General features: G+C 40.0%; 1 protein-coding gene across 1 annotated transcript in view; it reads left to right on the forward strand.

Annotated features, from left to right (window-relative positions):
• Positions 1-22,154, forward strand: part of LOC139720951 (von Willebrand factor A domain-containing protein 3A-like) — a 46,066-nt gene that overhangs the window by 18,511 nt on the left and 5,401 nt on the right. The window contains exons 16-30 of the mRNA XM_071632282.1: positions 2,638-2,757; positions 3,157-3,231; positions 4,054-4,148; positions 5,140-5,459; positions 6,265-6,309; positions 6,931-7,035; positions 8,302-8,389; positions 9,235-9,363; positions 10,166-10,266; positions 11,773-11,891; positions 12,360-12,393; positions 13,946-14,092; positions 15,931-16,037; positions 16,687-16,831; positions 17,528-17,679. Coding sequence (XP_071488383.1) covers positions 2,638-2,757; positions 3,157-3,231; positions 4,054-4,148; positions 5,140-5,459; positions 6,265-6,309; positions 6,931-7,035; positions 8,302-8,389; positions 9,235-9,363; positions 10,166-10,266; positions 11,773-11,891; positions 12,360-12,393; positions 13,946-14,092; positions 15,931-16,037; positions 16,687-16,831; positions 17,528-17,679 — 1,782 coding nt within the window. The remainder of the gene's footprint in view (positions 1-2,637; positions 2,758-3,156; positions 3,232-4,053; positions 4,149-5,139; positions 5,460-6,264; positions 6,310-6,930; positions 7,036-8,301; positions 8,390-9,234; positions 9,364-10,165; positions 10,267-11,772; positions 11,892-12,359; positions 12,394-13,945; positions 14,093-15,930; positions 16,038-16,686; positions 16,832-17,527; positions 17,680-22,154) is intronic.

The raw sequence follows: 22,154 nt of genomic DNA on the forward strand, positions 1-22,154 counted from the left end.
GCTATTATCATAGGCATTTAAAAGTGCACGCTTGGCACACATATAAAAGAAATTAAAAATCTTTGTGGAGCTTGCGTTTGGCATTTCAACATAGATATACCTTCTATAAAAAACAGAAGGAATAAATGACGTTGAACATAATGTGCATAGATCAAAACTTACTATATCAAACAAGGTAAACGCAACTGTCTCAACCTCTGAGAACAGAAGCAGGAATACCATTAACACGAGAACGGAATTATACATTTCTTTAACCGATTCCAATAGAGACAATTTGTGGTCACCCCTCCCTCCTATACATGTGAACAGAATGACGAGCAGAGATGACATTTTCTTTTTTCCTCTTGTCAACCCTTTTCTATTGTAAACAAGGAAAAAAAGCATTATGATACAGATTCTGAATTACATATTACTGGTACAATGTACCCAATGTCATTACTTTTTGGTTGCTGTTGGAGAAAAAAACAACAACAGCAATAAAGTTGGAGGTAATGTATTAAAATCATTCATATTGGGTTTAATATAACCTGCAGTTGAATGCAACAAGATTCATGTCAAGCCATTTACGTACATACCAATGCACAATCCGTGAAATTGTGTAGAAAAAACAAATATTACATTATTTCACAGCATTAGGCGAGTCGTTGAACATAATTTGGTAAGGGTAAAATAAATGACAATTATCCGGTTACAACGACTGCCTTGGTAATAAGACAACAGTGGGCTACAGCACAAAACACACTGCTCAAGTATTGTTGCAAACTGATTGTAATGGTGTGGCTACGTATTTCGAACTGAGTATGATTAACAAATTAAGGTGTGAAATACGAATTACCTGCGAGACCTATTAAGGACGACGTTCGTTCGTGTCAAAATCAGTTAAAATTACATATTTCAGATGGACTTTTATAATGTGAAACGATTTTACTGGGAAGCATACTATGGACGACGTCCGTTCATGTCCAAACCAGTTGTGAATTACAAATTAGATTTGGTTAACAAGCTGGTTGGAAAACGTACTGTAGACGGTGTTCGTACGTAACAAGATCGACTAGTTTGGTATACACAGCGTTTAAATACAGAGTCACAGGTTGCATCAGCACCTTTCAGATCAAGTTCATTCTTCTCGTAAAAGTGATAACAATGTAAATCAGTATCAAAGCTCAGTTGTGTAGTAAATGAGGTTTAGAAGGGCACGTACATTTTATGTGGACTTCTTCAAAATAAATGTGGAATGGTGAACTAACCAGATAAGTTGCGCTAAGAGTTTGCGATAGGGGATTCGTCGCTTACCGTAAACGCTGTAGTTTTGTGCTGATAAATCCTTGGGTCACATGAAGATGTTTAGAGGGAAAAAAAGCAGAAAACTAACGAACGCAGTAGATGACTTAGCCGAAGATTGGAATGAAGATTTAATCTTTGTATTGGTTCCACACTGCTGTGCCTCTTTCCTTCCAGTAGAGCAGCACTCTGGTACCAGCCACTGATATTTTGGTGGAAACATTTCTTTCCTTCCTCATGTTGTACGCGATTTTCGCGAGGGAACTTCTCGTAGCTTTAAGGGCGGGTGGGAGATCCGTGCGAACGGTTATTCTGCGGGTTTCCTGCGGGTCAGTGGCAGCTGAGGCGTTGGCTGACCGTGGCTGGCGCTGGCGTTGGCGCTCATCAAACGCAGCGAGGACTTTATTTCTGTCCTTCATGTAGACAAATTTTGCGATGATGGCGCGAGGGGCTGGGGCTTGGGGAGAGCCCTCGTTGGGTTGGGTGGGTGCATTGCGTCGGGGAAGTCGATGCGCATTGACCAGGGCGATGGTGGCGGCTTCGTCGTGGCTCAACCCTAGGTAGACAAAGGTATCTCTAAGCAGATTCTCCACGTTTTCGTCGGGGGTTTCCTTTATTCCGTAGAACAGTAGGTTCATGCGACGACAGTAGATTTCCATCAATGTCAAACTGTCCTGAAGCCTAGAGATTTCTTCCGCCGTTTTTTTCTCTACCTCTGGAAGCCTTTTTTTCTTAAGTTCGTCGAGCCTGGCGGAGTTCATCGATGTAGAGTCTTCCAGTTCAGAAAGTTTTTTATTGATAGTGCCAATCTCCTGTGAGAGTGCATCAAGCTTAGCACACACAGTTGATGATGAGCTAGTTATGCTTCGCTGAATGTCTGCTAGCGTTGGCTCGGTAGGTTCGGCATTACCGCTGTCTTGGGGTCGCTGGCTCACCTCTCCCCGGGCATGTTGGGTAGTGGGCACTCTATCCTTGCTGGTTTGTCGCGTAGTGCGGCTCGCCATTTTTGCAATACAGCACCTTGAGAACGATGAAACTGTTCAAATTTGGGAATTTTCAGCTTTCCTTGGAAACTTCGTTTCAACGAGAGTCAACAGTTTTCGATAGACTATCAAAATGAGAAAAAACATAGGGTTAAGCGGTACAGCTTCGTCAGGGATTTGGGAAGAAGAAATGGGGCGGTGGCCACTATCGGAGAGAGTTAGCGATCCACGTCCGTCTCCATCGGTGTCTGTCAATCCAATGATACTGTGTGTCAGTGGCTATACGGAATGCTCTGCAAATGTGAAGGATGTGTTTAGATAGATTTGAATATTTTTGCATCCTCATTTCTTGTTCTCTATATGCATCATCCAGAGTGGTGTTCATCATAGACCTGTCCCAGTCTAACGTCAACTACCTGGTCCACATCCAGCACTCGCTGAGGCTCCTCCTGGAACAGCAGCTGGCGAACAAGGAGGGATTCAACATCATTGGGTAGGAGTGTCCTTCTTGTCTGTCAGCCCCTTTGTCTGTGTCTTTGTCTGTCTGTACATCTGTCGTTCTCTCCATCTCCATTTATCTGTCAATCTTCCCATTTATCCATACAGTGTACATGTATATGTATTTATTAACTCACCTGTGCCTGAGGCTCAACTGGGCTATTGCAATCATATTGCCCGTCGTTTGACACCATTATCGTTACTATCATTATTTGTGATTATGATTATGATAATGATGATTATCATCATCGTTATTAATGATGATAATAATGATGTATTATTATTGTTATTACTATTGTTATTTCCATTTTTATCATCATCATTACTATGAATATTATTTGTTGAAGTAGTTTTGATTGATACTGACATTGTTATTCTCCTCTCTATGTGTTAGATTTGGGAGCACAGCTCGAAGCTGGAGGCCTTGCCTGCAGGAACCAACAGAGGCCAATCTACAGAGTGCTTGGAAGTGAGTACTGGAGATCTGTACTGGTGTATCTACCCCTCTCAATACCATGTCCATAATTAATAGGCTTTAAGTCATTGTTCAGAATCAAGCTTAAAAGGGAGCACAATCTTTAAAGGACAAGATCACCTTCATATACATTTGGATTGAGTGCATGCACCAAGTATCCGTAGAACACATCAGTGAAAGTTCGGGGACAATCATATGGTCCGTTCAATAATTATGAATTTATGGAGTTCCTGTGCAGTCACAGCTGGATGAGGAGACTACTACAGTTTGTGATGTCACATGCATAGAATGAAAATGCGTAGAAGGAAAATATAAAGAGTATTCCATAAAATTTCAATTTTTGAAGAAAGTACACATTCCCTCAACTTGTTACTATTATTTCCCTACCTTTTGAAAGAGGCAAGTCTGTTATTACTCGAGAAAAGTGAAATATGCTGAACATTCTTTATATTTTCTTTATATCGTTCTACGTGTGTGACATCTCAAGCTATAGTAATCTTCTCATCCAGCGATGGTGGCACTGAAAATTCAAAAATTCATAACTTTTGAACAGATTGTCCGATTTTCCTCAAACTTTCACTGATGTGTTCTAGTAATGTTACTGCATTCCCTCAATGCACATGTATGAAGGTGAATTTGACCTTTAACTCTTGTATGTTGGTTTTAACCCGGTCATTACTATTGGCAAGCTGATATCTGACAATGTGAGGGGAAGTTTGAGATGCCGGACTGTACAGGGTTAAAGAAGTGAGTCACTTCTAATGCATCAGTTGGTTATCTTGTTAATCAACCTCTTTGTCTTTGTGCCTTTTGCAGGTGGGTTCTTGGTCTGGAGTGCAGTGGAAGCAGAAATTTTATGGCCGCTCTCAGAATGTCCCTGGAGAACGAGGAGGACAGGAAGAGAAACTCAGGTCAGGAGAAAGGGTCAAATATTGAAAAAGAAGACATGTTGTGGTCTATTCAAGACTGTTTGCACTTACCCATGGTGGAAAACGAGGACACACACACAAACTTTACATTTAAACTGGGGACACAGAGAACCGAGGACGTCCTCGGTACGCAGACCATTCAAAACGGTCTGCTTTTGCATGTTGGGGTACATGTTTGTAGGTCCTCGATTAGCATAATTGTAATAAGTACTCGGTTGGATGGTAATATACGAAGGAGTCCTTGGTTGACAAGAGTCCTACTTACACACAGGTCCTCGGTTATGTGGTGAAATTCTTGTGGGTAAAACAGGTCCTCAGTTTCCACCATAGCTGCGTTACATGTGTGAGCAGGAGTATTCAGGCTTGATATTCAGTGTCATAACAGATTAGGATAATGCTACAGGGTATGTACCCTGACAGAGTATCTAGTGACACAAATGTTTTCTTTGACATGAATGTATCTAAAGGAAAGAGGTAAGCAGTGTTACACATTTCCCTTTAGATTTGTCTACAATATGAGTGTAGCTGTGTAGCATGTGTGTGTGATGGCTCTTATACCGATACATACTGCACCTGATGATATGGTGTGCAGACGGCATCATAATGGCACCTGTAGGTACATAAAGTCTGTGCTTGCTATTTCTTTATACATGGATATGAAAATCTCAAGGATGGGGAGCACTAAATGTTCTTCAGAGTTAAAAAAATTGAAGATATGAAAGAGCACCCACGCGAGACGAATACCACATTAGGTGTGTTTGTGTTGTATGTGTTTCTGTGAATGATGTGTGCGCGTTCTGGCTACATGTGTACGTTTTTACAAATGATATCGAGATTACTGCACTTGCTTGAGGCAGCTGATAGCGCACAAGCATTGCATATCACTATCATTCAAGACGTATTTGTTTCTGTGAATGAAGACCCAACAGACTTATCAAGTTTTGCATTGCTCTTGTGAATTCCTTACGTCCAGTGATCGGAGGGCTCTACCTCTTCACGAGCGGCATCCCTGACCAGCCCTCCGACATCATCTGCTCCTACATGGAGGAGGCGGCCGCTGGTCAAGCCACCAAGGTCCATTCCATCCTCTTCAATGTGGATGACTTCGACGGGGCCAACGGGGCCGTCCCGGGACGCTACGCCAACGTGACTCAGACGGCGGAGTGCCTTCGGACCCTGGGTCATGTGACGGGCGGGAGATTCCATTGGTTCAGGGAGACGGGGATCATTGAGAGTGATGACATTAAGCTGATTCTATGTGAAATGGACAAGGCTGTCAACTACTCACAAAAAGTGAGTCCATTCAAAAGAAATTGTGCTTATAGACCGATTCGGGTTCGTTGAGGGCAGCAGACAATTTGTGGCACTGGTCGCAGCCATTAGCTCATTTTGCGGTGTCCCAGCCTACTTCCCCTCCTCTCCCCCACCTCACGGGCAACATGTTTATCGCGCACATGTAACAAAGGTTCGCGCACTAAGCAAGCATTTGCGCACTCAGTACGAGACGCCTATTGGCTAAAGCAACCATGCATCAGTTTTTCATTCCATGCGCGTGCTAATGTAGGGAGAGGGGTGGGGGAGTGGGAGGGGGGGGGGTCGGCTGAGACACCGCAGTAATGGCGCTGCCCATGCCAAAAATACACATAGCGCGTCACAGAATCGGTCAATTGTAAAGAGTGTTGATGATCTGTTTCTTGTGCAGTTTTGTCAAACTTCTTTGTCATTTCTGTCAAATTTGTAATGATGCAGCTTTTTTTTTTCCGAGCTAATACTTGTCATTCTTACATGCAGACTGAATCTTAGTGGTTTAATACTATACATCTGTTTGTATCTATTAATTCAACCTTTCAAGTGGATTAAAATCAGAATGTTGTGAATTCAACAGATCGCTATTGCCAGCTTGTAGATGGTTTCATACTTTTCTTGAGTGTATTCTTGTTGATTTAAAATGTGCTCATTGTCTTTGCTGAAACCATTTTAGTTAAGTGATAATATTCAAGAATCTTTTTTAGCAGCCATTACTTGTTTGCATTGTGTAACCAACATCTCTGAGACTTGCATCATGTCCATTGACTTGTTTCTGATATTTCATTTCCAGTGTGCAATGCTGGTGGACTCTGTGAAAAAGAGGTCACCGAAATATGTAAGTCCATATCACAATGCACCTTTCAAGTGTTGGAAATTAGTTGATGTGCATTTCGAAAATGCAATTGTGCAAATGGAGAAAATTTCAGAAATACTTCAGAAAGTTGAAATTAGGGTTAGTCTATCTCAAGAGCAGACTTCATGATAGACAAATTCTTGTCTGTACCCCATCATACTGAAAATTAAAATACCTTCAAACAGCACCAAAGTAGTCTTGTTGGATTTTTCTTATCACATTGGTATACTTGCATTAGTTTGTCCAACTTGCATAGACTACAGAAATGAGGATGTCACAGTCTTTTGTTTGAACATTGTTAGCAACCAATGTGTTCTCAGATGTTCAGGCTACTCGAGGTTATTTAGAACCAGTTTCCATGGCAATGACTGGCTATGACATCACACTTCGGTTCTCTATTATGACTACGTGTCCAATTGAATTAAGTGAACTGCCAACAAAAATGGTTTGATAGATGATAGAACTAAAAACATGTTGGCATTTAACCCGTTCCATACTGAATTCTGAAATCTCCATAGACTTAATACACAGGTCACCAAGTTCCCGTATTGAACGGGTTAAAGGGTTAACTTTGCATCCACCCTTTGTCTTCTACACCCACAGGACCAGAGGAATGGGGAGGAGATGAAGATGCTCCCCATGAGGCCATCCTCTGGAAAGAAAGCACTGACGGTCCCCAAACACACCGGCTTAAGCCTGGCAAGATTGGTTAGTAGCACACGCCCGCAATCTGTCTGAGATCTTATACTGTATAAGCTTTTATTTTCGTGTACAGATATTTTTGCAAATGAGGAGGTCATGGACATTTTCGCGAGATGTTGTTTTCGCAAATTGACACGAAGCTGTCGTAAGTGCACTCTTACACTAGCGCATGGGTGATGTTTTCGCGTGTAGTTAAATTGTGGTCCAACAGTGATTCGCGAAATTCATGAAAATTAAACCCTCGGGGAAAATAACTTACATGGATAATAATGAGCTTATACAGTAATTAGTTTCTAAAGAATCTAACAGGTGCCAATGCAGTTGACATTTTTTTTAGCAGCAGTAATGCACCCTGTTGTACTCCTCTGATATGTATTGCATCCTCATAAGCACTTCGTGCCTTCAAGAAGCTTTGTTGATCATATAAATCATAAACCTCTGTCATGTTCAGATACGGTTCATATATTTGTGTTTCGTTTTTGCTTGACAGTGATGATAGTATCTGAAAGGTTAAGAAATACCAAACTGTATGGGGCTGTCAAAAATGTTGATAATGCTAAATATAGATATCTTATATTGCTTTTAGCAAACTTTAATGATGGTCTGTGTACATGACTAGAGCTAACATAATGAAGATACTCTACAAGTATACAGAATAAGTGCAACAGTTTAACAGTCTATGAATCTAAAGGGCTGCTTTCAGTGACTGGTGGGTGTACGGTTTCAGTGTCTTTAACTCTTTATGCGCCATGGTGTAAACCCCCTTTGTACCAAATCATTCTGAGAGAGCAATGTAGTCGTGCTTTAGGAAAACATTCTGTTTTTCAAATCAATGTATACTTTTATTGATATTTGCTACCCTGTACATGTAATAAGCAAAGTTGTGAAGAAATGCCGAGCTTTGCTTTGATGTAAATTGTATGACAAATCTATGGTGGCTTTTCTTTCAAATGACCAGTCAGTAACTCCATTATTGAAGAGGCATAACTTTTGCACACAAAAAAGTGACAGAAATAGAGAACACGGCTTGATATTCAATCACCACATAAGATGCACGCTACATGTGACAGGAATGGAATCGCGAAAAACGCTTTCATGGTACTGTGGCATTTGGCGATTTATCGATCAGTTTGGGCGGGTCTGTGCGTTTGAGCAGAGTACTCGAGGTTGGCATGCCGTCGACAGAGACAGGTGTGCGAACGTGGCACATAAAGAGTTAAACAGAGAGATTGTGTTGACAATTTATATTCCCCATGTCTTCCATCGTCACAGCAAATTCAGGATAACAAGGAGAGGGAGGAGAAAAAGTCTACAGCCTGGAGACCGTCAAGTGCCAACAAGAAGACACTGGTGCCTACACGTACGTTATATATAAGCCTCTATTGCAAGGGCAACTAATGAGGACATAAAGAAGGCAGAACCTGAAAATCAGAAGAGGGCGGGGAAGATAGTGGCGATTAAACTGAAAGAATTATAGTATTAATGATGATTATGGTGATGATGATAATGATGATGATGATGATTATGGGAATGATGATGATGATGATGATGGTGATAATGATGATGGTGATGATGGTGATGATGATGATGATGATGGTGATAATGATGATATAAAAGATAATATAATAAGAAATGTACATCTGATTGTTGATGTCATGATCCATGAGCATTGAGAAACATGTTTTGTAGTTGGTGTAAAGTTAATCAGCCAGGCCCATTCACGAAGAGTCATCTGAAACACACATAAAGATTTTAAAAAGCTTTGAACTTGATAAGTGGATCGGATTTTGAGAAACTAAGAATTTTCCCATTGAGTAGTGTGATGCCACATTTCAATAATTATTCTGCAGATTAAGAAGAAAAAAAAATTATTGGACCATGAAGAATGCTATACCTGAGCCCTGTTTCATAAAAGATGTCAGGATGGCAACTCTGGCTGGAATAGCAACGTCCCGTAGCAATAGCCAGTCGGTGAGCTGCGTTCTTGCCGTTACCTTGACAGTTGCCATTCCAGCAAGAGTTGCTATCACAGTAACCTGTTTTAAAATGGGGCCCAAGCTGCAATAAAACAGCTCTTTGCAGCATCCCAGTGTTAATCAATTTCTCTCCGTATATGTAGTGACAAATATTTGCTTACAGTATAAGATAGTTTTGTCATTATTTGTCCATGGAAATCAAAAAGTGTTATGCGTTTTTCTCATACAGCCCCGGAGCCCATTCTGACTCCTCACAAAAAGGACCACCTGACCAAGAACGGGTTGGAGAAAGACAAAAAGAAGCGTCCCAGCAGCGCCAAGAAGCAGGCCTTCTACACAGAAAACAAGAATGATGTTGGTAAGTGTATGACCCATCTCATCCACACACTTGTTAAGATTGAATGTATTGTTTAAAATCTGAGCAATTAGGGGGACGGGGGAGTATTTACATCTGCGAAACAATATTTCCTGATGAATTTGCTTTCCTCAAGAACTGTTGTCTTTCAGTCAGGGTTTTGAATTGTTTTTCCATGCATGCAGAGACCCCAACCCTCCTGCTTTGACCCATCATAAGGCCATGTTTGCAAAATTTCCCACTCTAGCTAGCGTGACCCTGCTTAGGATGTATGATCTCCCCTTTAAGATTCAGCTTTCTTCTGCCCAACTTTAGTTTTGTGGTATGTCTTCAAAAATAGGCAAAGATAACACCAGGGAGCATCTATAACCTTGGACTCTGGCCACAGGGATGTTATGCTTCATACTAGTGATGTGTGCATGTTCAGAGTCTCCAGTTTGCTTGGGGGGAGGGGAGGCAGGCAGGTGAATCTCCTGTTTAAGAGATGCTTGTGGTTGGAGTCTCTGTGCGTGTTACTGATGACATTTTTTGTTGTTTGTTTATTTGATTATGTTTTGCTTTTTTTTTAGATGTTGCCATGGTAACCTTAGACATTAAAGTCTCCAACAAAATGATAGTGAAAGATGCCTTGGCATTTGATCATCTCAGTTCATACCAAATTGTTTGAATTTGGCAACCATGTTGGTATCATGCTCTACTTTAAAGACAAAATGTATCTTCAGTGGCATTCTTTCCCTTCACATCATTAACTACAGTATGTACCACTGACTGGCTACCACATGCTCTCTTTGTTTATACCTTTCAGGTACTGTGTACAGGCAATACCCTGAGAGCAAGAAAGGGAGCAAGAGGGGAATCCCCCACCCATGTATACCGGAGAGAGAAGACATCATGACCTCCAATCTGGTAGGAACCTTGTCACCTCCTCAGAATCACCACTGTGCCATTAGGGTTTGATGGTTAAAGGCATTATTTACCATTTGCAGATGAAACAAAAACCCAGCTTCAGATTAGTTCTAAAATGTGAGTTAAGGAGAGAAACAACCAGTGTAAAAAAAGTTGATCAGTATAATCAAGTAATAGTAAATATGTATTAAAAAAAAATATGTAAACAATATCTATGATAAAATTGTCTCTGAAAAAAAAATAGTGAGGATCTCCTTATATTTAAGGCTTTATTGCAAAATCGTTATATGGTAGGAGGTTTAGTGATACAACTGACCTACACATGTGCATCAAATGTGATACTCAAACATCTTTAAAATCACTGGTCCCAGTGGTAAACGGTGTCTTTAATATTACCTGGGCAAGATACAATGTAGAACTGTTACAATAATGATTGGTTGGAGTGGAAGATTATACAGTCAAACCTGCCTACAGCGGCCACCCAAGGGAGACGCAAAAACTGGCCATTGTAGACAGTGGCTGCTGTAGACAGGGTCATTAATGTGGCTTTTCTCTTGGAGGTATTGTGTTTAATGGTCGCATACGGCAGATGGTAATTGCTATAGACGATAGTCGCTATAGACAGGTTTGACTGAAATTGTACTTTTGTTGCATGTATGTATGCAGACCTCCCAACCATTCTGAATCTGGAGGAAAGAATCTGAATTTTGCCCATTCCCAGCTCTTGTTTCAACAGGAGATTCCTATTTTTCATAATAATTTTACTACATGCTCCTGTTGGAGCAGTTCTTTCTTTCCTACATTTGAGCCAAGTCATCCCTGTTTTTTAGTATAAGAAAGGTTGGAAAGTCTGGTCTGCTTTCAGTAGCATGATTGTAAGTTTTTGTGTTTGTATGCACCAGATAGAGAAGAATAATGGTTAAGACATATTTCAAATGATTGTAAAGAAATTCATAAAACCTTATTTGCATTTACAAACCATGATACAGTAAAAATGCACTAGATGTTTTTGTCTCCCTTTGTATCTTTCCTCTTCTTTTTCTTCCTCTTAACATTTCACATTGTTCTTTCTCCTCTTGTCTATTCCTCTTGTTCTTCTAGTTGAAGAGGCCTGAGATTAATTCATTTCCAGTCTTGCCATAGGGAATATATTGTTTGTCAAATATACTCAATATCCTTTGCAAAGTGAGGGAACTTTAGAAGTAACATGGGCGTGTATACACATGAAGATTAATGACAGTGTAATAATGTGACAGTCCATCTTGACTTCACACAGGCCATTTTTGTGGTTTTGTGTATCACCTTCATGCAACTAGCCAAGACAACGGAGCTGTGTCTTTTTACCTCTCATAAGACTATTACTCTGCAATAAAATCTACTTAATACATTGCACAATTGCCATCAGTAACTACCAGGTTAAACAGCATGTGTCTCTATGCAGTGCTGTCTGTGTTGTGTGTAAGTATTAGATTAGTAGTTACTTTGATTGTCCTGTTTTACGTCCAGTGGCTCAAGAAACACAGCCTGGCCAAGCTTCGACTGGATCTCACCAAGCTGGTCTCGGGTCCAGACTGTGCCCATTCCAAGCGACACATCGACACACTCAACAAAACCGTGTCGGCCAAGTAAGAAGCTTTGCTCTCAGGTCACCCTCCCACTTTGCTATTGATTCACAGTGTAGCCACATAAGGAGCTGTTTCATGCCATTTACTGCATTAAGTTTTCGCTCTTTTTGTTGTCAAGTTTCAAAACTGTTTGTGATCTGATCAATTTTGCCAAAAGTACAAAGAATACATTTAATGCTTTTTATGCATGATGATTTGATTCATGGTTTTGAATGAATTAGCAGACTACATATACATATGTACCACTATATCAAAAAGTCTTGAATATCAGAAAATCTTGAATCTGTGTGTACATTTTATACACTGCTACTTATCCTAAGTTAAAGTGGCATCATTCTTTTTTTTTCAGTTGTAATGAATGAAGTTTCATGCATCCATGTACTTAAAGATTAATGGATAGACTGACTTAGAGTATGCAAATGTACTAAATTTGTCTTTACTTGTCGTTTTCTCACATTGTCATTCCAGGTATTGTGGCATCTTCCCAAGTGTGATACTAAAGGTGTGTATATTGTTGCATATTACTGACAGAAGTCCAAGATTAGAATCTCAGCAGTTCTAAATTGTTCTCAGTTCAGTTTGATTTCATTTCTGCATTTTTCCACAAAAATCAGACATGTATTAACGATACATGTATTTTGAACGAAAATGTCTATGATAAATCCACAGTAAAGTGATCAGAGTAATCTTTAAAGTATTTGAACAAATACAATGAAGTTAAAGAAATTAACAATACGCCTATTTCCAGTGTGAGAGAGAAGAGAAAAAGAAATGCATGAGTCTGCAGTCATAATCAGGTGTGTGATAGTGATGGTAGACAAAAAGAAGGATACACAGAAATGGACAATTTGCCATAGAAACCTGTCTTGTGCAGACTTAAGCCCGCCGCACACTACACGATTTTGCCCCGATTCACCGGTCTTAAGACCTTAAGACTAGAAGTGTGACGTCACAGTCTTGCCAGTTTCCAGTCGTACGACTGGGTCTTAGCGCCAGTCGTAGAGATTTGACATGTTGAATTTCTACGACCAGTCGTGAGCTTTCAGCCATTCACAATGCAGTAAAATGCAAGCGCACGCAGTGCGCACTGCGCGCGCTTTACAGTCGGGTCGTATAGTGTGCGGTGTCCGGTCGTACGACTGGTCTTAAGACCCAGCTTGGCTCAAGACCTTAAGACCAGTCTGATCGTGTAGTGTGCGGTGGCCTTTAATGGACTCAAACAAATGAAAACAAGTGGGAAGGATTAAAGAAAAGAAGCAAAACAAAGAAGCAGTGGTTCCATGCTGTGGAGAAGATCGCAACGAATTTGTGCAAAGTACCCTGCCTGCAGTTTTCATGAAATTGACTGGGTATCAAGTAAGCAGCTGCGAATACAAAACTTGTGACGATGAAGTGTGCATTTATTGTAACTTGCAATGAATTGAATGCTCCTGATGAAATGGAGGGGGGGGGGGAGGATTAATGATGATGATGATGATGATGATGATGATGATGATGATGATGATGATGAAAATCAACTATATAATAATAATAATTATAGTGATGATGATGATGATATAATTATTATGATTATAATTACATTATTGTACATTTCTACTTCGCAATAATCCATCAAACAGATGCTCATGGTGCTTTTAGGGTTTAAGGGTAAGAAAAAAAAGTGTATAGTGCCATTTATCTATAAAGAACATTCAAAGGTGCCCAGCTCCCAGAATGTGTCGCACATTATTTACATGAAGTTGATACATGTAGGTCTTTAGTTCAGATTTGAAGGTACTAGTATCAAGGCTGTTACATTTCCGAATTTGGATTGTTAGAGAGTTTCACAGATGTGGAGCAACCAAAGAGAAGGCTCTATCTGTGCATGCTTTCAGGCAGGTACTGGGAAAAGCTAAGCAAAGTGAAAACTAAATGCATATTTTAATGGGTAGCGGTAGTGGATATTACTGGAGATTGGAACGTTTGAGGTTAAGGAATCCACCATGGAGTGTTGATTAAGAATGAGATTCACCAAGACTGGTCCTTTTTCTCCACCGGACTCTCTCTGCCTGCAGGGCAAAGTCAAGCATCTTCAGCTTCAGGCCCACGAGCTCCAGGATTACGAGCTCCAGTTGGAAGGGGTGCTGAGGAGGTACTTACGACGCCTCCAGTGGCTCCTTGGGGCCAGCAGAAGAACGTTTGGAACCGTGGTGGAGAAGAAGGTGAGGAGGAGGAGGAGGACTGCTTTCTTGCAGTCTTTTTTGATTCTCATCATGTTCATCCTTATTGCAACTGATTGACAAATTGCCCTACATCATAGTAAATAAGCACTGAAGTGATCAGTGACATGCGTTCTTATTCCTGATCTTTTTTACGTTGATCTTGCAATCTTATTCATTTGTCTTTCAGTTGCAATAAAAAAAAAAACTTGATGCAAGAATTTCATCAATTTGAATAATTACGCAGTACCCACTGCATGCTATAAGGATAAGAACCAGCACTGGCTGGCGGGCAGAAGCTCGGTGGTCTAGTGGAGATGATGCCTGTCCAGAGATCAGGAGGTTGTAGGTTTGAATCCTGCTCTAGTATGTATGCCTGTGATTTCTGTTGTCATGGCTACAGTAGTACAATTATAACTGATCAATTCAGTGCTTATGTACGCTGTTGTAATGCAATTACTATCCGTTGCAGTTTTAAAAACAAAACTTGATGCAAGAATTTGATCAATTTTGACATTCATCTAGTATGTTAAAAAATTTTTGTGTGTTTAAAGTTTTTGTCTCTTTTTTACAACCCTGAAAATTAGATTCTTTTCATAAGCTGGTATACTGTAGCCGTAGTTAATTTAGACCATTCCTCAGAACACTAAAACTGTACATGGTTTTGATATTATGATAATAACAACAAAAATTAAGCTTCTATAGGCATATAACAGATCATTCTTCCCTATGTGCTTTACAATAACTCTTATCCATTTTGCAATCATATATTACATTGTATAACAAAAGCATACTGTAAAACGAGGAATGTTTGCGTGCATTTTAATTTTGCAAATTTCGCAAGAGATGAGTCTCGCGAAATTAAATGCACGCTAAAGATCTTGTCTACACTATATGCATTAAATGTTAGAGGCAACTCGCAAAAATTCCATGGTACGGATAAGGCCGTCGGCTCCCATTCACGAAAATTTCATGCCACGAAAATATCGTGTTTTACAGTATCTGGCCAATTACATTTGAAATACCAGTAAAAAAAAAATCGCCATCATCATCATATTATTATTATTGTATTTTTGACTTGTTTTTCTTTTTTTTTCTTGCCACTACAATTGTGACCCGCTACAACAAAAGGATCCGAAAGTCGGGGGAGGACAATTTTCTGAAAATGGCATGATATTATTCCCGTACTCTTCTACTTTAATTCCATATATAGCACAACTCATAAAAGTACTCGGTTGCAGAGATATCGATGATTTTATCAGCGTATGTCAAGTGCTTGAGGAAATCAGAGTTTCGAGAAAAGCGCCTTCAAAGTTGTCCTTCCGACGCTAACATGGTCATGGGGAGGCGAGACAGTTTTCACCGCTTGACAATAGAAGGCACGCTCCTAGCGACCTCCACCATGTTTTTGTCAAGCTTAGCGCTAGCGGTCTACGCACGACCAATCGGTAATCAGGATGCCACGCACTGACCAGTAAGATCACTCCCTCGTTGCTAGGGGCGGAGTCTAGCTGCGGCGCTAAATCCAAATCTTCGGACACGTTTCTCTTACACTGAAAGTCAGAAAATCATGGCCCAGAAAAACGCTAATTTCTTGCCTTTCCTTTGATCATTTAGCTTCGAAATTTCGGCAAATGATGAACAAAACATAAGACTACAAAATTATGCCAAAAACAGAAATCCGATTGTTTTGACCAATTTTGACGATGTGACTTCAAACTCGATTTTCTCGGCTCGGCCATCGGCATCAGCGACTTTAGGATCCTTTTGTTGTAAAGGGTCACAATTGTACTTCTACTCCTGTTACTCTTATCATCTTTTTCATCATCCTCTGTACACAGGTGATTGTTTTGGTGGACACCTCAGGCTCCATGGTGAGTCATATGGAGGACCTCAAGAGAGATCTGGTGGCCCTCATCTGGGACCAGTTCAAGAGGGAACACGTCAGGTATGGCAGCAGCTTGTCTATGTGTATGTCTGTGTGTTTGTAACTTTATGTGCCTTTCTCCAGATTTGCCTAGTGTTTGTGGGATGCGAGATGGGTATGGTCATTATTGTTGGGATGTAATGTAGTCGGAAATTGAACGAAACGACATAGAACTTGACTTAGCTCTTTCAGTTACAATCAGAGAATCGTACCAGCATCACCATGTCAGAGTCATAAGTCAAGAAAATTTGTAATGTTTATGAAAAGTGAAATGTATCATTGTTCTGGTATAGCATCCCGAGATTAACGGTCAAGAGAGGAAGGCATATTGAATATGTATCTAAACTGGAAAACATGATAACTATTAAAGGAAGTGTCTGATTTTTTTCGGATTTTCATAAATGTTTTTCTCTGCTAACTTTGCTTTCTCTGCAGCCTTCATTGATGTTTAACAAAAATTGTCCCATTACTTCTGAAGTTCACTAAAATAAGGTGAAGATCATATCCTATTATTACAATATCATCAGTCTGAATGAAGAAAAGAACGGTTACCTCTAAAATCATCTAATGGATATAATGGCCTTCTGCTCCTACCTAGAAGTTGTACTATGTGCACTATTAAAGCCGGAAAAGTACATAATCTTTTCTGATTTCTCTCTCTCACTCCCAGTTTCAATATTATCCGGTTCTCGGCCGACATTGAGCCGTGGAGGCCAGCCATCGTGGAGCCCACGGACGCAAACTGCAACGACGCCGTGCGATGGGTGTCCACCTTCGTACCAGCAGGCAACACTTGTACGCTGGAGGCTCTCAGTGTAAGTCTAATGCCGTAGGCACATTTCAGGTGGAGTTCAGCTCAATTCAACTCAGGTCATTAGAGTTGGGTGTATGTAGAGCTGCCATGTAGGGTGTGTTTCTCATATTTAGTATGTGTTTTCTTCATCCAACAGAAGGAAGGTGGTTTTGAAATGTATTTTCCTCTGATTTTTTTAAGCATTTTCAACAAGTGCAAATTTATGATTTTTTTGTTTCTTTTTCGGGGTTGTTTTTTTGGTGTCTTTCTCTTGTTGTCATCATTGCAAATGCATTCACTGGTCACATTACAAGTCAGGCAGTTGTTTATGTATAAGGGCTGGCTAACTGCAGATATCAGCATAGAAATAATTCAATGTCAAGACTTCAATTGACAATGAGAAAGCTGGTGTGTGTGATGGGAGATGACACGACATTTGCTCCTGCAACGATCTTATTTTCTCCAAGGACTTAGGGTTAGGGTTGTGATAGGGTTTAGGTTTAGTTTGATGTAAGAATTAGGATTAGGATTAGGGTTATGTTTATGGGTTGAATCTATGTTTGGCTTAGTGTGCAGATATGTCATGGGAGCAATTGTCGCAGGAGCAAACATTGTGGAACCATGGTGGGAATGTTGACACATGCCTTTATAGCAGCAACGTGTTGCCATGTCATAATCTACTGACCTAAATCTTCCACGCACTGACATTGTTCCACAGGAGGCCTTCCGTGATAGGGACGTGGAGGCTATCTACCTCCTGACCGACGGCAAACCGGACAGCAGCACCTCGCGCGTCTTCCGGGAGATCGCCCAGGTCAACACAGTCCGAGGGGTCAAAGTTCACACCATCTCCTTCAACTGCAACGATGAGTAAGTGCCCCTTCCTCTCCTTACTCCTATTGCATCACATGATTTATATAAAAAAGTTTATTACTGTGTTTGATTCCCTGCTGATTTATTTCTTTATTTGTTTATCTATCTAGTAATCTTTACTTGGGATAGCTCTAGCACTAGTTTCTATGCTGTTATTTGGGGGCCATTCAACATGGTAATGGTTAATTCAGCATACAAAACATACATTGAGGGCATCCAGTCGTGCATAACAGTTTACAATTCATGATGAAATTGTTTGTAAGCAATTCAAAGTAAGTCATCGAAAATGAAAGAATTGGAAGTGCATTATTATAAAAAGCAGTTATACCCTATCACCGTAAAGGGATATCCTGAAACCTCTGTTTGCCGTGATATAAGATTGAAATACTGTGATGCATGGAATATTTTGCAGTGTGGATGTTATGGAGAAATTCATGCTGTACTGAACTAGTACAAATATAACATACCAGTATTTGGGGGACATAATTATACAATATGTACAGAAGTATCCTCATCTTCTAAATTATAGTCAAGCAAAGTTTACTGAAATTGGCTTAGTGCAAAATTCAAATCATGCTGAAATTTCCACTTTTACAGGAGTGCAAAAGATTGGAGATGTATATAGAAGCATGATGATATATGTAGTCTGGTAGGAATGGGGGGTCCCCATGCACCCCCCGAACACATTTTTTTAACTTACTTTTTTGTAACCCTTAGGGTGTCTAGTTAATGAATTTTTTTGTTCCCAAGAAAAAATCGTGTCCCATGGGGGTCATTGGCGGCCATCTTGGCAGCCATCTTGGATTTTCAGGGAAAATCATTATCTTCCATAACTTTTGAACTACACAGCATAAAATTATAAATAAAGCATTTCTTCAGGGTAAACGTGACACGAGGAATCAATTGCAATGATTATTTACGTGATTAAAGCAAGTCTGAAACAAGAAAAGCCTAAAAATATGCAAATTTCGGTGTCATTTTCACCGAAAAAATACCTAAGTAGTTTAAATTTTGAATTACACAACATACAGGGACAAATACAACAGCAATTCAGAGTTAATATGGCATGAGGAATCGTTTGAGAGAGTTATTTACATGATTAAAGCAAGTTACATACAAGAAAAGTCCACACATGTGAGGAAAACCAGTGTCGTTTACTCTAGAAATATTCCCAAGTAGTCTATATACATATATACATGACAATCTCATATCTCCTATCATGAGTAAACTAACCTCTTTTTCTTAACAGTCTGGTAGGATTGGGGGGGGGGGGGGTCCCATGCACCCTCCTTTTTGTATCCCTTAGGGTGTCTATTTGATTCTTTTTGTCTCAAAGTGAAAATCGTGTCACATGGGGGTCATTGGCAGCCATCTTGGATTTGCGAGGAAAATCATTAATTTCTATAACTTTTGAACTTTCCAACATACAAGGACAAATAAATAATTCCTCCAGGGTAAATTTGGCATGAGGAATCGATTGACATTGTTATTTACATGATTAAAACAATTATGACACATGAAAAATCCAAACATGCGAATAAAAAAACAGTGTTGTTTGCTCTGCCCAAATAGTCCATATACATACATGACAATTATATACCTCATATTATGATTGACTAACCACTAAAGTCTAGGAATGGGGGATCCTCATGCACCCTAAATTTTTGTATCGCTTATGGTGTCTATTTGATGATTTTTTTTTTTGTTTCCAAGTAAAAATCGTGTCGGGGGGGGGGGGGAAGAGTCATTGGCGGCCATTTTTGATTTGAGAGGAAAATCAGTAAATTCTTTAACTTTTGCATTTCACAACATACAGGGATAAATATAACATTTCCTTCAGGGTAACTGTGTCATGAGGAATCGATTGAGATGGTTATGATTAAAGCAAGTTTGATACAAAAAGTCCAAAATACGAAAAATTTGGTGTCATTTACACCGTAGAGTACCCAAAATCCGTATACATACATGACAAACTACTTCACAAAAGTGACTTGGCACTTTGTCTTTAGATCATAGCTCAAATATGGTGTTTTGTATATCAAAAAAAAATGCAACATGCAACTCCAAGCATTTTGACGCCTCACTTGTTGAAATCAAATGAAAAATGTAATCACGATGGCAATTCATATGCAGATACCCCTAAAAAAGCAGATCGAAAGAGGTGAACATACAAATTTTGATCACAACATGTGAAAGTGACTAATCGACAAAATTCAAACCTAAAATGTAATTGAACACTTTTTGTGTGCATCTCCTATTTCATATAATTTTGTATTTGAAGAGTTTGAGTAAGTGTATTTTCAAAAAGGAAATCACTGTACCAAAATGCTCTGTCGGTTTCACCAATTTAGGTGTCAGATTGTCATCATTAAACTTTTTTAAGATTAAGTTAAAAATGGTTCATTCAAACGTATTTGTTTAAAGCATTCCTGTCTGAAAATAAACATATGAAAATCACTTGGCAGTCAGAAATCCACTCTCTCTCTATGACTTTAATTTGTCTAACATATTCTTAATTCTCATCCTATGCAATTATACAAACCACAGATTCGGTAAGCGATAATATGTTAGCTTTTGGTTTTACACTTCTGGTAATTTCCAGTCATCATCAAAACGATCATTGTAATCAATGTCTGGCTCCTCCTCTTCATCCTTCTCCGTCTACGGAGAAACTTTCTGAAGCAAGTCAATGAGGGAAGTGGGAAGGATAGGGCCACTTGACCACACCGGATCCATGATACCGAAGGCTGTCTTATGCCACCTTTGTCCACGATTAAAGAGGTAGCGCACCAGAAGATTGGCCAGTCAGATCGCTTGAAGATGGCAAGGTGGTACCCATGGTTCACACATTGAAAGTGTGAAATAAGGTTGCCTCTGCCAGGTGGGAGCAAGGAGAAATCCACCTTGGATTTGGTCATCAGTTGCTCGCCCTCTCCCACCATCTGTTTCAGCATGATGCTGCGAACGCCATTATGATAGACTTCTCCCGGGCCTCGCTATACATTTTAGGCATGTGAATGCTTCAATGTCATCTGTCACCTCTGGCTCCACAGACCACCCATCACCAAGAATTGTGAGGAAAAAACACTCAACTTGGCATGTTGTAAAGTCATAGTCTAAGATTTTAGTAGTGTTTATTATGATATAATACTGAGCAACTTATTAGATTTCAGTAAAATACTTCTGAAATCATGAAATCAAACAACTCTCACCTGAATGCTATGTGGTATATGGGGTGGCTTTTGTAGATTCTTTAGGGGTCCAACTTTTCCCAACCCATTAAGGCACTTTAATTGTTACATCTTCCCCGGTAAACACATACCGTCCAGGTATTTTGGTATACAGTATATGAGCTCCCGTTGATTCTATATAAATGCAAGTTAATTGACATTGACAACCTGGCAATACGTATTCAGTCCGTTTGTTAAGAAAGATACTACATCGTAGAATGGATATAAGCAAGGACCAAGGGGATCAAGAAAATGTGTGTCTGGATTCCTCACCAAAGCTACCTTGTACCCAAGTTTAGCAGCGCACCTGAGGTAGAGCACGACCCTGGTGTCCGTCTCCTTATACTGGTTACACAGTCACTCATGGATATCGCGCCATTGTCTCTGGGAACATATCATTGTGTAAACAAAAGGAATGTAACAGAAATCACATTCTCTGAAGCTTAAGTGATTCCTGTTACATTCTTTTTGTTCACCTAATTATTAATCCCAGGAGACAATAAGCTCTATCCATGAGCTGCCGTCTAACCAGGAGAAGGACACCATGCAGCGTAGCGCTCTACCTCGAGTATTCCACTATTAAGCGTGGGTACAAAGCAGCTGTGGTAAGGACACCAGACACAGACATTTATTTGATCTTCTTGCACCATGCTTACTCCGTCACCCTCACTATCCTCCTTGATAAATGGACTGTCGAGCATTGCCAGATTGTGAATGTCGTTGAACTGGCATACAGAATCAAAGGGAGCTGGCTACTGTACCACAATACTTGGATGACATGTGTTTACAGGGGAAGATGTAACAAGTGCCTTCAAGAGTAGGGGCAAAGTCGGACCCCTAAAGAATCTACAAAGCCACCCCATGTACCATACAGCATTCAGGAGAGAGTAGTATGACATTATAATCTCTGCAATATTTTACTGAAATGTGGTAAATTGTTCAATATTACATTATAATGAACACTGCTGAAATCTTATAACATGACTTTGAAATGTGCCAATGTTTTTGTCCCCCACTTAAACCTTGGAGATGGGTGGTCTGTAGAGCCAATAAGAGGTGACAGAAGACATTGGAGCATTCACATGCCTAATGTATGACCATTAGAGCTGGAGAAGTCTATTTACAGCAGCATCATCCGAAGCAGATGATGGGAGAGGGCGAACAAATGACGACAAACTCCAATGTGGATTTCTTCATGCTCCCACCTTGCAGAGACAACCTTATCCCACACATTAAATGTGT

This window comes from Diadema antillarum, unplaced genomic scaffold (genome assembly GCF_040938485.1).
Source record: "Diadema antillarum isolate AM-2024a unplaced genomic scaffold, OU_Dant_1.0 scf00000135, whole genome shotgun sequence".
Lineage (NCBI taxonomy): Eukaryota > Metazoa > Echinodermata > Echinoidea > Diadematoida > Diadematidae > Diadema > Diadema antillarum.